Here is a 15,732-nt window from a genome sequence, read left to right on the forward strand (position 1 = left end):
GTTTTGTAGAGAATGAAGTCAACATAATATTAGTAGCCATAATTATTGTATAGGCTAGATTGTAATTCATAAGTCGTACTCTTTTTGAGAACTTTATAGTAGGAAAAAAATTGTGTAGTTCTTTGTCATATTTATTATGTATATATTATGTCTTTTTTAAATAAAGCTTTTTTTTTAAAGAAACATAAATTCCATGCCAAAAAGGTTAGATTACGATCCTTTGATGCCACGTGTATGTTTGACATTATATTTGTTCATAGTATTGTCTTTGGTTAACATAGCTTTTACACAATGAAAGAAAACAATTTTTTCACCGTGACCATGTACGCTGTAAAGCACGCGAAACGTCGGAAAAATTAAAATTTAAAATTATGTAAATAATTATAAGATTATAATAATACAAATAGCTTTAATCCGGTTAAAAAAATATTTTCTTTCTGTTCATATTTGTGTACAAAATTTACTAATAATAAATTTACCAAATGTTTTATGTTTTTGTATGTCCCATGTTTTCTATAAGTAAAACGTATGCCCTACTATGTTAACAATGCTATAAACGTTATGCTCTACCTTCTATAATACATTTTTGACTACTGGGAGTCACTTAGCGTATTCAGTCTCTGAAAATATTGCTTAATAAATATAGCGATTTGCTAATTCACAATCATAACGAGGTAACGAACGAAATCCACTTTGGTACAAAGTGGACTTTTATCAAAGGACCTGTATATTATCCCATTGCTTTCAGGGATTTGGGGATTTAAAAGTTCTTATATAAATCTCATTTGTTATGTCTTTTGTTTTTAGGCAGCCATATTTTACTTGCTTTTATTATTAAACGGGAATACAAGGTTTGTTGCCATGGTAACGAATAATGGTAACCGTGGCAACAACTTGCAGATACCGTTTCTTCTGAATGGAACAATTACATTTAATATTGCATTTAGCGGGTTTAAATGCTGCAGGTAACATATTTGTTGACGGCTGCTGCCTATGATAGTGACATAGAAGTCCTGTCCTGTGATAACAGGTCACCAGACTTCCAACTACTAAACTAAAGTAATACACAAAATGAAACTAAATTATGGTTGTGGATATGTACTGATTTTTATTTAATTTTATATATATACTGGGTAATATATATTAGTAGCCTGGACTATAACCCATCTATATATTGCATTAAAGCGAAAATCATTTCTTTCCATTTATAACTTATTTGTAGATAAAACTAGAAGCCTAAAGTTTCAAATTTCATTCAATTTGAATTAGTTTTAGTAGTAATCAAATTTTCATAACTTTGACACTCACTCACTGACTTACACACCGTATGTGAAAACTCTAAGGCACTTCTAGCACACAGTCAATCTATTTATTTAGAACATTTGTAATATATGGTCAGTTTAAGATGTTTGGTTAACTAATTACGAAATAATTAAGACAGAACTTTACGGCAGAAGAACTGCTTTATGTTTATGAATTATTTATTTCAGATTAATTAAGGCCCATGTATAAAATGAAAGATTGTACTTCCACTGATTTATTTTTTTGGTATATATAGTTTTATGCCTTTCAAAAGCTATTTCAGCGCTCTTCAAGGTTGAGAACATTAACACCATACACATACACTTAAAATACAAAGCTCCGTAAAAAGGCCCACGTAATTTGTACCTTTCATGACCTCTAAATTCAGAAAAGCCTATTATTGCATCCATCCATCACACCTGTCATCGCCAGACCCCGCCCCTACCTCCGCGGACATTAGGCCGTTTTTATGTAGACGTAATAAAATTAATTGATAAAAAGTTTAATGATGTTTAATCACGCTGTTTGGCTTAACATTAACCCGATAACGTGTTTAATCGTTCAAACTGTATCGTTAATGTAATCCACAATTAAAACAACGCGATGAAGATATACAGGCCTTAAATATAGGATCTTTCCTCCAATTTTGATCTCGATCCCTTTGGAGTAGAGACTTCGGTTGTAGTTCCAGTGTGGCGCTAGTTGAAGATTTCAGTTCGCTGGTGTCACCAGAGCTGATGCTTTCCTTAACGATTAAGTATCGCAATACAGAGTGGATATGCTGTTGTAAAGATACACTGGCACAGGGACCGAACTTTTTTAATTTGTTTTAATTATTATTACTGCCTGGGGTTGCCTGGAAGAAATCGCTTGAAATAAGGCCGCCTGTTGCCTAATAACTTATGTAGCCTACTTACTTTTTGTTTTTTGTTTGTATAATTATGTATATTTTGGTAATAAAGTATAAATAAATAAATATGTAGGTTAAGAATATTGTGTGTCGAAATAAATATCATTTATAATACCAGTTGGCTTTGTTTGAATTCCTAGTTTTTGGAAACATTGAATATAATTAATTTCCAATATACTAAAATTAGTAATTGAGTTGTTACTAAATAAAATGGACGTGTCTTATCCAAATGGTATGTTATTGTTAATACAAAACGCTCATGGGCAACTGTCAAACATTTCATGTTCATTCCGTCATTACGGTCATTTCTCAGGTCAATGTATGAAAGTTTGGAATCGAAATAATACACTGGAGAGCAAAAAAATCGACTCAATTCATACTTTCGCACTAAAAGTGGTCTAGGTTTAAAATTAAGACCTAAATCTCAATTTAGGTCTTAAAATCTTTCATTTCTAGATGTTAGCTTTATAAAGAGTACAAATACTCTTATCTTGCACAATTTTTTTTGAAGAATAAATGCTTTTAAACTTTGCGAGTACTGAAACTTGAAAAATTAAGGATAAAAAATTAAAAGAAAAAACAACATAACATTTTAAAATAAACTTTATTAAACATGATAACAGCTTTAATACTGGTGTTACCCCCTCTTGCTCTGATTACAGCTTCTAATCGGTTCCTCATTGCCCGTCATAGCCCGGACTCTTCTCTTCAGCTCATCCCATAAATGCTCGATAGGATTTAAGTCCGGACTACGAGTTGGCCAGTCCATAACAGCGATACCCACGTCTCGTAGATACTCACGCACGACATTTGCACTGTGTGGACGGGCATTATCCTGCATCAGGATGAAGTTTTCTTCAATAAAACCAGCGTATGGGATGACGTGGTCTCCCAAGATTTCTTCAATATACCGATTTGCAGTCAAACCTCCCACATGGCGCCAGTTTCGATAAAAACCAGTTCGGTTTTTGCATCCATTGAAATGCCAGCCCACACCATGCAGGAACCTCCTCCGTACGCAACAGTTTCTGCTATGCAGCATTGTGCGTATCGCTCCCCCGGCCTTCTATACACCCTTCTCCTTCTTTCGCTACCATGTAGGCATACTCTGCTTTCATCCGAGAAGAGAACTGAGCGCCATTGGTCCTCAGTCCAATCGACGTGTTCTCTTGCAAAAGGTAGCCGGGCTGCTCGATGAGCTGCAGTCAATTTGAGACCCGTTGCTGGTATTTTTGAAGTGAGGGTTGCCTTGAGTCTTCTTCTCACTGTCCAAGAACTTACAGCTACCCCACGTGTTTCTCGAAACTCCCGTTGAACTTGAACCCCGGTGAGAGAACGATTTCTCAGCGAAGTACTGACGATAAAGCGATTGTCTCGCTCCGAAGTGGACCGACTTCTACCGGAACCTCTTCGTCGGTGAAAGCCACCAGTCTCCTGGTGCCGTCGGTATATTCTTGATACAGCTGACTGGCTTATCTGCAAAGTACGAACCACTTGTCGTTGACTCCAGCCCTGTTGAAAAAGCGTAACTGCTTGAGCCGCTACTTCTGCTGTTGTATCCATTTCCGGGAAATTTTCTTCCTTGGAGATTGAGAAGATGTGTGCCTGTTGACGTTTCACGGTCAACTGATAAGGGTGACAGGGGTAGGTCACCTTTTATACCCATTGTACGCCCTAAGGTTGCGCAATGCTAACTGAGTAAACGAGTACGAAATCATACAGTGACCATTCCTAGACTATTGTGACGTTGTCTAAAAGTTAACTCTGCCATCATTGTTTTTATTTTTAAGGCAAGACCTAAAACTTTAAGAATTTATGACCTAAATTGAGATTTAGGTCTTAATTTTAAACCTAGAGCACTTTGAGTGCGAAAGTATGAATTGAGTCGATTTTTTTGCTCTCCAGTTTATAAAAATATTCGGATATTGACGTATTTTAAAAGTCAGTAATTTATAAGGATTGTCCTGTATTATTATTCAGCCTTTATTGCTTACACCCAGTATAATATATATAAACATTTGCTTTGTTACATAACCTAACTTAAACAAATAAAGATGTGCCGGTTTCGGTGATCAACGTGTCCTGTGACACATAGGCGTCTTCCAGCTGCTTCCATTATTTTCTAATGTTAGCTTTTCTTGTCCAAGTTGTGCGTGCCTCCATTCTTTTTATAACGTCTGCCCAACTCTTGCTCTGTCTTCCTCTTTCCATCTCGTGATTTCCAGTCTGTCAGTCTGCTGCTCTTTTGCGATTTGTCATGTACATTGGTTATCACATATTGGTGCGTTTAATTTCTTAATAAAGTAATGAGCCTAATATTTATTTTGTACTAGTTGTAATACTTTTAGTACGAAGTTATCTTTATATAACCGCTACTTATTATTATTACATTATTAAAAGTGCTTTAACTAGACATAATAAATTAACCATTGATATGGAAACAGTTTTATTTTTAGTTTTATAAATTTGTATTATTCACGTATACTAAAAAAAAAGATTCCTGTATGTGTTTCGTAATTATTTCGTCTAATAGGCAAGCAGGAGTCTTCGCGCACGTCTTCAAATTTTTAGGTTCCTTAGAACTGACATGCCTTAGCATGACATTCCTCACGCCGTGACCTTCACTGTACGAGTATTAAATGCCTATGTAGATAGTCTATTGGTACACAGCTGGGGATCGAACCCACGATCGCAGTCGCAGTCGAGTCGCACACTGATGTACACGTGAAAAAATATTTTACACGTAAAACAAACGACATTATCACCATATAAATTACAGCATACTCTCAAGATTCAGAAAGGTGATGGATTTTGACACAGTTCGCTCTGAGTCACGGCTCTGATTGTCATTCTTAACGGTATATGACTCGTAACTCAAACAAAGTTGGAGAAAATACTTTTATATCTGAGCCGTTTATTTATTTTCGGCTGCTCTGTGATCACGCGAGCTTTTGCAAAAAATATATTTATATTAGGTCCTTACATATATATGAAATTGGCGCTTTGTATGGGAGGAACAAAAAGTCGAATATTTTTAAATATAATATATTTAATTAATCAAAGTATGAACCATTGTTTTCTATGCACTTTTGCCATCTCATAGGTAGTTCATTGATTCCTTTACTAAAAAAGTCGGACGGGAATCAATAAAATCTGTGAAGGCGATTTGGACTGCCCCATCAGAGTTAAATTTTTTCCCTTGCAAGAAGTTGTCCAAATTTCGAATAAAAATGGTAATCTGTTGGAGCAAGGTTCGGGCAGTACGGAGGATGTCTTAGACATTCCAATTGAAGCTCTTCTAATTTGGTAGCCGTCTGTTGTGCAGTGTGTGGTCTAGCGTTGTCGTGAGTAGCAGTGGCGTGGAACGATTGACCAGCCTAGGTTGTTTAGCCGCTAGCTTTTCCATCATGGTTTGCAATTGCTGACAATAGACATCAGCCGTATTATCTGGCCAGATTTGAGAAAACTGTAATGAACAATACCGGCACTAGTCCACCAAACGCTTACAAGTAACTTTTTTGGGGTTAATTTTCGCTTGAGCCAGGATTTGGCTGGCTGGCCAGGATCCAACCATTGCGCTGAGCACTTCCGATTATCGTAAAAAACCCATTTTTCATCACAGGTAATGATTCGGTTTAAAATACCTTCATTATTGTGCCGGTTCAGTAATGTAACGCAGCAGTCGACGCGCGTTTGCCGGTTTGCTGCAGTCAATTCGTGAGGTACCCACCTTTCAAGCTTTTTAATCTTCCCAATTTGCTTCAAGTGAATTAAAACAGTTTTTTCACAAACACCGCAGCCTGCAGCTAACTCGGACGTGGTTTGCGATGGATCCGCTTCCACAATAGCCTTCAATACAATATTATATTATCAACTTGGGTCTCAGGCCGTCCACGGGGCTTGCTCTGCAGGTCGAAATTTCCAGACCGAAACGTTGGAACCAAAAACGAACTGAGTTTTCTTTTGCAACATGACCGCCATACACATCATACACCCTTCGAGTCGTTTCCGCAGCACTAGTGCCACGGCGGAATTCGTACTCGTAAACAATGCGATACTTTAAGTTTTCCATTTTGTAAAATGAGTGACGCAAACAGAAAAGAACAAATGAATGATGGTCATCGAAGCACAAATACATGAGTAAATAGCTGTACAAATTTGAATTTGGAATTCCTTACCAAAGAGGAGAACATCGTGATTAAAGAGGCCAGTACCAAATACGCCAATTTTATATGTAAGGACCTAATATATAAGAGCGCTATTTTCAAAAAGTCATTTACACAACTGTTGTCAATGGTGGATAATCAAAGAATAATGAGTTCCGTTCAAAATGCAATTTATCAAAATTGCTGACCATGGCATAAATATATACATATATCTGCACATTTGTAATTTGGAAGGCTTTAGAATTTTTTATCTGCGAAAAATATGATTTGTAGCGGAGCCTCCGAGGTCGTCGCCCTTGCCCGGCTCGCTGAGAAATTAATCGGCATTAACCTTCCTATGATAAATGATATTGTAATATTATATTCTTTAAAATAACGCTACTTGTGAAATATTAAATAATTTTTACTAAAATTATTTTTTCCACAACTATTATTATTAGATTATTTTTATTCATCTGAAGCGCAAACTAAGTGTTGTGGTCTCTGGCAGAATTATGCTGAGCCAGGGCCAGTTATAACAACACACACTTAAAATGTACTTACTTATTTTGTGTGTTTCGGTGTGTTTCGATAGTAATCAATGTTATATCTATGGCCATGTCTAGTTAGCACGTTAGACTTAAGTGCTAACTGTGGTAAGTGAAAAAACACAAGGACAGTATCTCTTCCCTTTAATAGCGTACATAGTGTTTGGACACTTTAATTTAAATATCCTTTGTAGTAAATGATTTTAGTTTAAAATTACACTTTATTTATTAACACTTCGTTACAGAAACATAATACAATTGTCGTAATTAAATGGAAACTGGAGCACTTATCGCTGTCGAGCGATCACATCCAGGCAACCAATAACTACGTTATAACGCTTATAATAATAATGGCCTTTTAATTCAGATGCCTTCACATTTAAACACGTTTCTATTTCAATCTTTTAGGTATCTGTGTGCCTTTTTTTGGCAAAGGCCTCCAAGTCGCGCCTTTACTCTCTGAACTGTGTATTTAGACCTTCTAAGCTTTTTTTTTGCTCCACTTTTCACTTATTAGACATAGGCTAGATAAATGTTAAACGATGCTAAACGATGCAGACAATTTATAGAAAATATATTTCCTACTAAAGATATTTCGATCTACATGGCTCCAGAATAAACTCGTACATATAAAAACTACTAGTCAACGTCCTATGTTACACAAGCGTCTGGGGTCTAGACAGCTCCAGTCTGGGGAATGAAAAATCTTTGTAGCGATAATATTAACACAATAAATCTAAACAAATTCATTAAAAGTCATTAGAAACAAAACAAATCAGTGACGCTACAACCTTTTTTAAGTAAGATTAATGTATCTGTTTCATGATAATTTGCCAATATATTGGGCAAGTAGGTGATTAGCCTCTTGTGCACACACGCTGTGGATTTTTTTGTTTCCTCACGATGTTTTCTTCACCGTTGGTTTTCCTTTGTTCGGTCTGTAGCTTTCCTTAGCGCAGCTGTTATGGGGAGACCCGTAAGAATAGTCACCCCAGAGGGTTGGCGATCTGAACCATGGCCTTTTGCCTTCCACCTGGCCGACATCAGCTTGTCCAGGTTATCTGGCGTCGGGCGATATAGCCAAAGTAATTAAGAACTCTTTTTGCCATATGAGTGAGATTGAGGTGAGACTCTCAAGAGATCCAAGATTGGTTAGTTCTTTAGCGGTATGCGAAGTATCCTTCTCCAAGACCACACCTCCATCTCCTTCTTTTACTGTCTTGCTCATGACTCCCATATAGAGAAAACCAACGTTGACACAATTCTCATCTTTGTATTTGCGACGGACAGACCAGATGCGAATTAAACTGCTAATAGTATTTTTAGCCATAGAAAGAAAATCCATATACAAATGCGTTCAAAGAAAGTCCACGTCCATAAAAGCACAGCCGGGGATCGAACCTACGACGTCAGGGATGAAAGTCGAACGCTGAAGGCCGACTGCTACAAAAACGAACACTTGATAAAAGTTATGAATGTCTCGTGTACTTTGTACTGTCACCGGAAGTATGACGTCATATCCGTTGAAATACTTGTGACAATATACGCACATGCGTATTGGCTGCGCTCCAATATCAGCATGAATGCACTTTTATTGCCCCCATCCGACGATTTAGTGCCAAAACATTGCGACCTCGCCTCAATGAATTGCCGGGCATACCTTATATGCTACGTATTTTTTAAAAGTAGGTCAAAGAATGCTAAATATTATACAGCCCCCACCAGACACAAGCTTCCAGAAGGTTTACATTTAAAAATCGCTACGGACGCGGCAAGTATGTTATAATTTTTTTTAACATTAAAGTAACCGTAATATATATATAGATATATATATATATATATTCGACGGAAATTATTTTTCCCAATTTCCATTATTTTCTTATGTTACACATGTGTATCACTGTCGGCTGTCATTTTGATTTTAAAATAATTCAATGCAAGCGCCTATCTGGGAGCAATTCAAACACATCGATCGACCCAACGCACTACTGACAAGTTGTCACTGACAATTTATAACCTGTTAATTGTCTTAGATCTCGTGGTGTTGCCATTCTAATAAAATATTGATATCGTTTGATTATCTCTGACGTACATATTCAATCCACAGATACGTTTAACGAAACCTTTTAAATTTTTTTTGATTTTTGATTTATTAATTTTTAATTAATATTATTACTTTGTTGGTTAAGAATATTTAAAATTGTGTGTAAATACATATTTTATTATATTATTTTAGACATTATCGGTTTGGTAAAATTGAATTTTTATTTGATGAATTTCTGAGCCTCGAAGAAATTAAAGTTATTTTTGCTTTCAACTGTTTAATCTGTATTTAAATATATTTTCACAGACAAAACCAATTCAGCGTTCAGTTTAAACAAATGTTAGAATTCTTACCAGGCGCCAACTTAAGTCTTATATGCGCCGATACTCTTAAAACACTTATATTTGGGCCTTTTTTCATAATTGCATAGTGTTAAATATTTCGTTTAAATTTATACATATTCATGTTTTTATTTAATCCATAAAAACCTGTAACTCCAATTAAGTATATGACAAAATGGCATTACAATCAGAGAATCTTAAGTATTCCTAAAATCGTTTTCACACTTTGAAATAGATTTTATAAACAAAACCGACAATTCATACAGAAAGTTTTCAATTGAACAAGTCTTCCGGTAAATCGAAAACCACAAGTGATTGATCGATCTGTCGAAAACAGGGAATAGATTCCAATACTAGTAAACAAACGTTTCGCAGGAATGTAAGGAGTTTTCTGATACTGGGCTTCATGGAGTACAGTTGTCGTCTCTGGGCGGGAGCTCCCTAGTACCAGCTCCTTCCACTTGAGCGTATTAAACATCTTCTACCATGGATAGGGTTCAGAGGAGTTGTTCAAATTAATACCTGCAGCTGTGTTTCAGAATCGAAAGTGGCGGAAAATTCGCGGCGGAGTTTTGGCCGCACACTTATGTGAAACCAACTGCACGCTAACAAAGTATTTCCGAACCAATTCGACATAGGGTCCTTAGACAGAGCGTGCCAATTCTTAAAAGGCTGGCAGTGCACTCTAGTTTTCTGGCAATGTCCACTTAACTATATCTTAACATATCACTTAACATAAGGTGAGCCTTTTGCCCGTTTTCCGCCTGTGATACTAAAAAAAGGACTTTTTTAGCATGCCAACACTGTACTATCTTCTCTTATCTATACTTTTTGTTACAGAGATGTCTCCCATAACAATATCAGCGTGTTACCTTCAGATGCCCTGCTCCTAGCCACTGGACTAAGAGATTTGTAAGTTTTAATGGCTGTTTAACAAATAGTGATAATGCTATACATCTATCTATTTACATATCTTCTATGAAAGAGCAAAATAAATACTGTCACACATACTCCAAACATAAGATACAATAATAACAAAATACTTTTGTTAGGAGTACACTAGAATATGCATGCACTGTTTGGTTCCCCATTTACAAGAAATACATTGGAGCAATAGAGAACATTCAAAAAAAGATTTCCAAAAGTATAGTAGCTACATAGATTCCAGATTACTTTGGTATTGAATCCCTTGAATGTAGACGTAAACACTACGACCTAATGTTTTTACACGCTATTTGCAACGGTTTAATTGACTGCCCTGACTTATTGTCACTTTTACTTTTTAACACCTCTTCATCATACAGTACAAGGCAAGCCCAACTATTCCAGATTCCTCGGTCTAATAAAAACTATTACGTAACTCAGCCATGTATCAGATTAATGTGACTAAAGAATGCTTAAAAAATATTTAAAAACTCAGGTATATTTTAATAATATTGGCTTTGTTATTCTTTGTTTATATTAAATATTTATTATAATGATCAATGAATCTTAGAACTTATAATCTAGAATTTAGTATGAATTTGTACTTTGTTATATTTTTTTGTATAAATAGGTACAATTGTGCATGTTTGAATGTGTACTCCGTTTTTGGCTTTTGTGTATAATGTAATTGATTGAATATTGTTTAACGAGTAGCTGTAGGAATACTTTAATAAAATAATACAAATAGTCTTTTGTTTTTTTCTAAATAATTTTTTGCATCATGTCGAAACGTGCTCTTGGGATAAAACGGTGGTTTAGGCGGTAATTAATATGGAGGATTGTCTTCTTCCTCCATATTAACGAGCCAACAGTCTAAAATAAAATTAAAAAAAACTGATTGTATGGGGAGATCGCTGTGTTACTGTTTTATATCATAAGAAATGTAGATCTATTTGGCATAAAACAGTATCACCACTGGTACCTAGAATGCTTTCTGAAACAGAATGTATTCATTTGGTACATAATTATGACCCGGAAACGAAATAAAGCAGTGATTTCAGACTTTTTTAATATCATAATTATCGTTTTAGAAAAAATCTATGTATCAACGTGTACATAATGAAAGGTACATCGACAAATATGTACTTGTCCCGGTTTTTTAAACATCTCTAGTATATATAATATCTATGTTGGCCTAGTGGCTTCAGCGTGTGGCTTTCATCCATGAGGTCGATCCCCGGCTGTGCACCAATAGACTTTCTATGAGCGCATTTAACATCCGCGCGAACGGTGAAGGAAAACATCGTGAGGAAACCGGCTTGCCTTAGAACCAAAAAGTTGACGGCGTGTGTCAGGGACGGGAGGCTGATCACCTACTCAGATTGATTGCTCTTTAAACAGCGACAGAAATCTGAGTCCCAGACCTAAAAAAGATTGTATTATAAAGGTTATATATCCCCGGCACGTAGCATTGCCAGATTTTAGGTGAAAGTTAATCTAAAACAGCTTCTCTTGCCAACTTATTTGTTTTTAACTTTTTTTTACTCCACTATATAGCTGGCTATCATACTAAACTAAACGGAACGAGGACTCTCAAAGTCGTTTATTTTATATAGAACACACACAAACGGACAGGAAGCTCACCTGATGTTAAGTGATACCGCCGCCCATGGACACTCTCAATACCAGAGGTCTGGCGAGTGCGTTATCGGCCTTTTAAGAATTGGTACGCTATTTTTGAAGGACCGTAAGTCAAATTATTATTGTCAATTTGTTATTACAAAATATCTATAAAAATCATAAGCCGCTTTGCAGACATATTGTGGCCACACAGATCTCAAGACTTAACCGCAGCTGACTTCTTCATGGGGTTATGTTTATTATACCTCTTACGCAGCAGCATTTTGAGCAGTTGAAGACTAAAAGAACGACAGACGTGGGAGCCAGTTATATCAATTGACGTCTGGCGGCGGGTCTCTGCAAATTCGCTAGTCCGCTTTAAAGAGTGCATACACCATGATGGAAGACATCTTGACGGTGTAATATTCCGTGCATAAAATCCGCACTTACATTATAACTTACTGCAATTATATAATACTATTTGTTTTTTTAAATTAATATTTAAAGTTTAAAACCTTTTATACCTAGAGTTTCTTTGTTTGAATCTTTAGAACTAGTGGATGTTATAATTATAGTCAAGTTCATGGTGGCTTTATAGCTGTTGCTGTATTATTACCAAAATCGTCCACGTTAGAAATAAAACATTTAATTTGTGAGTTTAGTTTGGTTTATTGACATTCACTTTGCTGGCTCTGCGACCTAAAAAGTTTCATTCCGAAACGAGACACTTTCAGCGCTGTCCTGTGCCAGCCGCCAATTACTGACTTTCAGCTGCAGCTCCTCCTTCAATCTGTCGATCCAGCTATACCTAGTTCGTCCTATTGGTCTCCTACCACTACCTTAAGTAAGTTTCCCTCACTTTCGAAACGAGAAACTTACAGAGCTGTCGTATACCCGTCAATTGTTAGCTTTCAGCTGCAGCAGGTCCATCTTCACTTTGTCAATCCAGCGGTAAATAGGCCGACCTGTTGGTCTTCGACAACATAAACAGTAAATTAAAAAACTACTTTTATATGCAATTGTCGCGCTCCTAAACAAGACTGCTATGGTTACATTAATAAAAACTACAGCGATTTTCTTATGTAACATTTTCTGATTATATTAAATTACTTTGTATAATAAAGAAAAAAAAAGTACTAACTTTCCTTCACTTTCAAAACCAGAAACTTCCAGCGCTCTCCTGTGCTACCTCCCGCCATTTAAAAATTGCCTATTAGATTCCCCTGATCATCATTTTATCACAATATCTGTCTTGGCTCCAAATGAAATCTACTTAATGTTAAGAAGACTTAAGCACGAAGTCAAAGGCTTGTAACGAAACCATTATGAAAACGCTAAACCATATAAGTGTGCAATGTTTTTGTGATGTAAATGTAAAACTCATTCATTGCTTTTATTGCAATGTAAAACTAATTGTTAACAGATAATTTATGCGATAATAAATATTTAACGACGTTTAACAGAACGTTTCGATGTAGTAAAATACAAAATGAATACGATTGTAAACGCTATTGAACTACAGGGGTCTGCTAAAATTTATTCACTGCTGGCAAAACAACAAATTTGCTGGCATTGTTGCTTCAGAAGCCTAACTTGCATCGGCAACGCATATATTTTTACGCGAAGAAAGTCACCAGGATTATTTAAGTTCAAAGTAATAACATTTTGGATGTGTGATGGCACTGGTCGGCAGCCGTACAGGTTTTGCGGCATGCCTTACTTAAAACAGGTTACATTAAGGTCCTACGTAATTTTGGCAAGATTTTTGCATAGCAATCACTCAGTTTTACTTTCCGCTTTCACTTTTATACTGAATCTCTTTTCCTATACAACATAAGAGTTTTTAATTGTAAGACATTTCATATATTTCTTAGTATTTATATTATCTTTGCTACTCCTAGAGCTCTAATAGTGAGAATCAGAGTCAAGTATGAGTGAAGTATTTCAGAAATAGATAAAAAGAGCGTACCATTTTTTAAAGGCTGGCAATGCATTCGCAAGCTCTCTGGCATTGAGAGGATTCATGTCGGCTTGCCTTCTGTTACATTATTTTTTTATAGCACCTGATGTTAAGTGATACCACCGCCCTCACACTCACATTGCTAGAAGGCTCAGTGTTTGCTTTTAAGAATTGGTACGCTATTGTCTTGAAGGACCCTAAGACGAATTGGTTCGGAAATACTTCAGTGGGCAGCTGGTTCCACATAGTGATGGTGCACGGAAGAAACTGCATTAAGCAACGCTCTAGTTGTGGAACGGACGTCGTTTATATAAAATAAATATGTAACAGTAAGTTTTTTGTTATTGAAGCTTTGCTCTATTGTTAATAGTTCCTACAGAGTACACGATATGGGGATTTTTATTGGGTTACATTATTGATTAGTCCACATGATTCCCTATGTTTTTAAAAAATATTCTATGTCGTATTTATTATGGATAATGTAGTATTCCAACAGTGAAGAATTTTTAATATCGGTCCATTAGTTTTGGACCTATGCAAACAAATAAACAATTCTTTTAGAGTAGAAAGACAGAAATCAAAGTCAAAAATCATATATTCATATAGGTGTACACTTATGAATGTCAATAACTAGGACATATACATTAATTGCTTCTAATTTTACATTTACTACCAGCTCTCATATCAAGGGCGGAGAACGGAAGAGAAGGAATGGCAATATGCTCTCCGCCACTCTTTTTAATCGCCAAGTTTGTTTTTGTATTACACAACGTTTGTAACGAGCTGCAACCATTAAACCGTGTTCCACATGACATCAGTAGGAGGCATGGTGAAATAGGAGCACATACTTACATTCTCGTGGGAATAACAATCGATTCGGTATCTTGAGCTATGGATCAGGACTTAGGCAGGTGCGGAGATCAGGCGTTCACCACCAACAGTCTAAACATTCCAATGAAGGTTAGAGGTTATGATGAAGCAAATTACATATGTTAATCAACACGTTTACTTCTCTCACGCTTTTAGGAGTGAATCATACTCTCCATCACAGGTGCCATGTGTAGAAAGTGGACTTTCAGAATGATTAATTTACAAAATCAATGTATGTAAGTGTCATTTCTTTATTGCGTAATCTTACAAGTAAAATAGATTATAACAAAATACAATTATACTAAACATATATCCGTATATTTCTAAGTATATTGAAATATGATAATCGCAACATTATATAGAAAGATTATCGCAACATTATATTATATCGCAACATATTTATCCGTATACTTCATCACAACATGGCTGTGTTGTGTGATGGTGTGAAAGTGAGTGTATGTACGTGAGGGTGTGTATGTGGGGTGTGTTCATGATGCAGGTGATTTAGCGCTATGGAATATCCTTAATACTCCTTTTATTCCGCGACAGCTCAAAAGAAAGAAATCTTTATTAAACACAACACACTGGATATTTAGATAAAGTAAAGTATACTGGCATGGTATATATATTTTGACAAGTAAACAGTATTTCACTTAATGACTTCTACATACCACATTTATATTTAAAAAAAATTACATGATAATAATATGTTCTGTATCACCATAGAACAGGTTGACAAGATATTCTTTGAGATTTTTGTTTTTAAGGAAGTGGTTTAAGATGATAGGACCTCGGAAGAAGAAGGCGTTGGATTAAACAAGTTGAGGCTAAATATTGGTCGTTGTTTGTGATGGCTGCGTGATACAGTCTCTTGCATGGTTGGTGTTGATGTGAGGAACGTGAAACAAAGCATGATTACGAGTCTGGTAGGCAGGAACCAGGTTATGATACGCTTTATAGCGCTCAGACAAGACTCCTCCTTCCATCACTCCTCCGTACCATCACCAGCATATCGACATTGTTCGCTTCTCTCCTGGCAATATGGCTAAAGTAAATGATGGTTGACAG

At 36.0% G+C, this 15,732-nt stretch overlaps 1 protein-coding gene across 2 annotated transcripts in view; it reads left to right on the forward strand.

The window, feature by feature from the left end:
* LOC123717849 (lutropin-choriogonadotropic hormone receptor) overlaps positions 1–15,732 on the forward strand; it is a 133,082-nt gene that overhangs the window by 15,411 nt on the left and 101,939 nt on the right. For both annotated transcript variants that reach the window (XM_045674099.1, XM_045674100.1), the window contains exon 2: positions 10,131–10,202. In XM_045674099.1, coding sequence (XP_045530055.1) covers positions 10,131–10,202 — 72 coding nt within the window. The remainder of the gene's footprint in view (positions 1–10,130; positions 10,203–15,732) is intronic.

The sequence above is a fragment of the Pieris brassicae genome, chromosome 13 (genome assembly GCF_905147105.1).
Source record: "Pieris brassicae chromosome 13, ilPieBrab1.1, whole genome shotgun sequence".
Lineage (NCBI taxonomy): Eukaryota > Metazoa > Arthropoda > Insecta > Lepidoptera > Pieridae > Pieris > Pieris brassicae.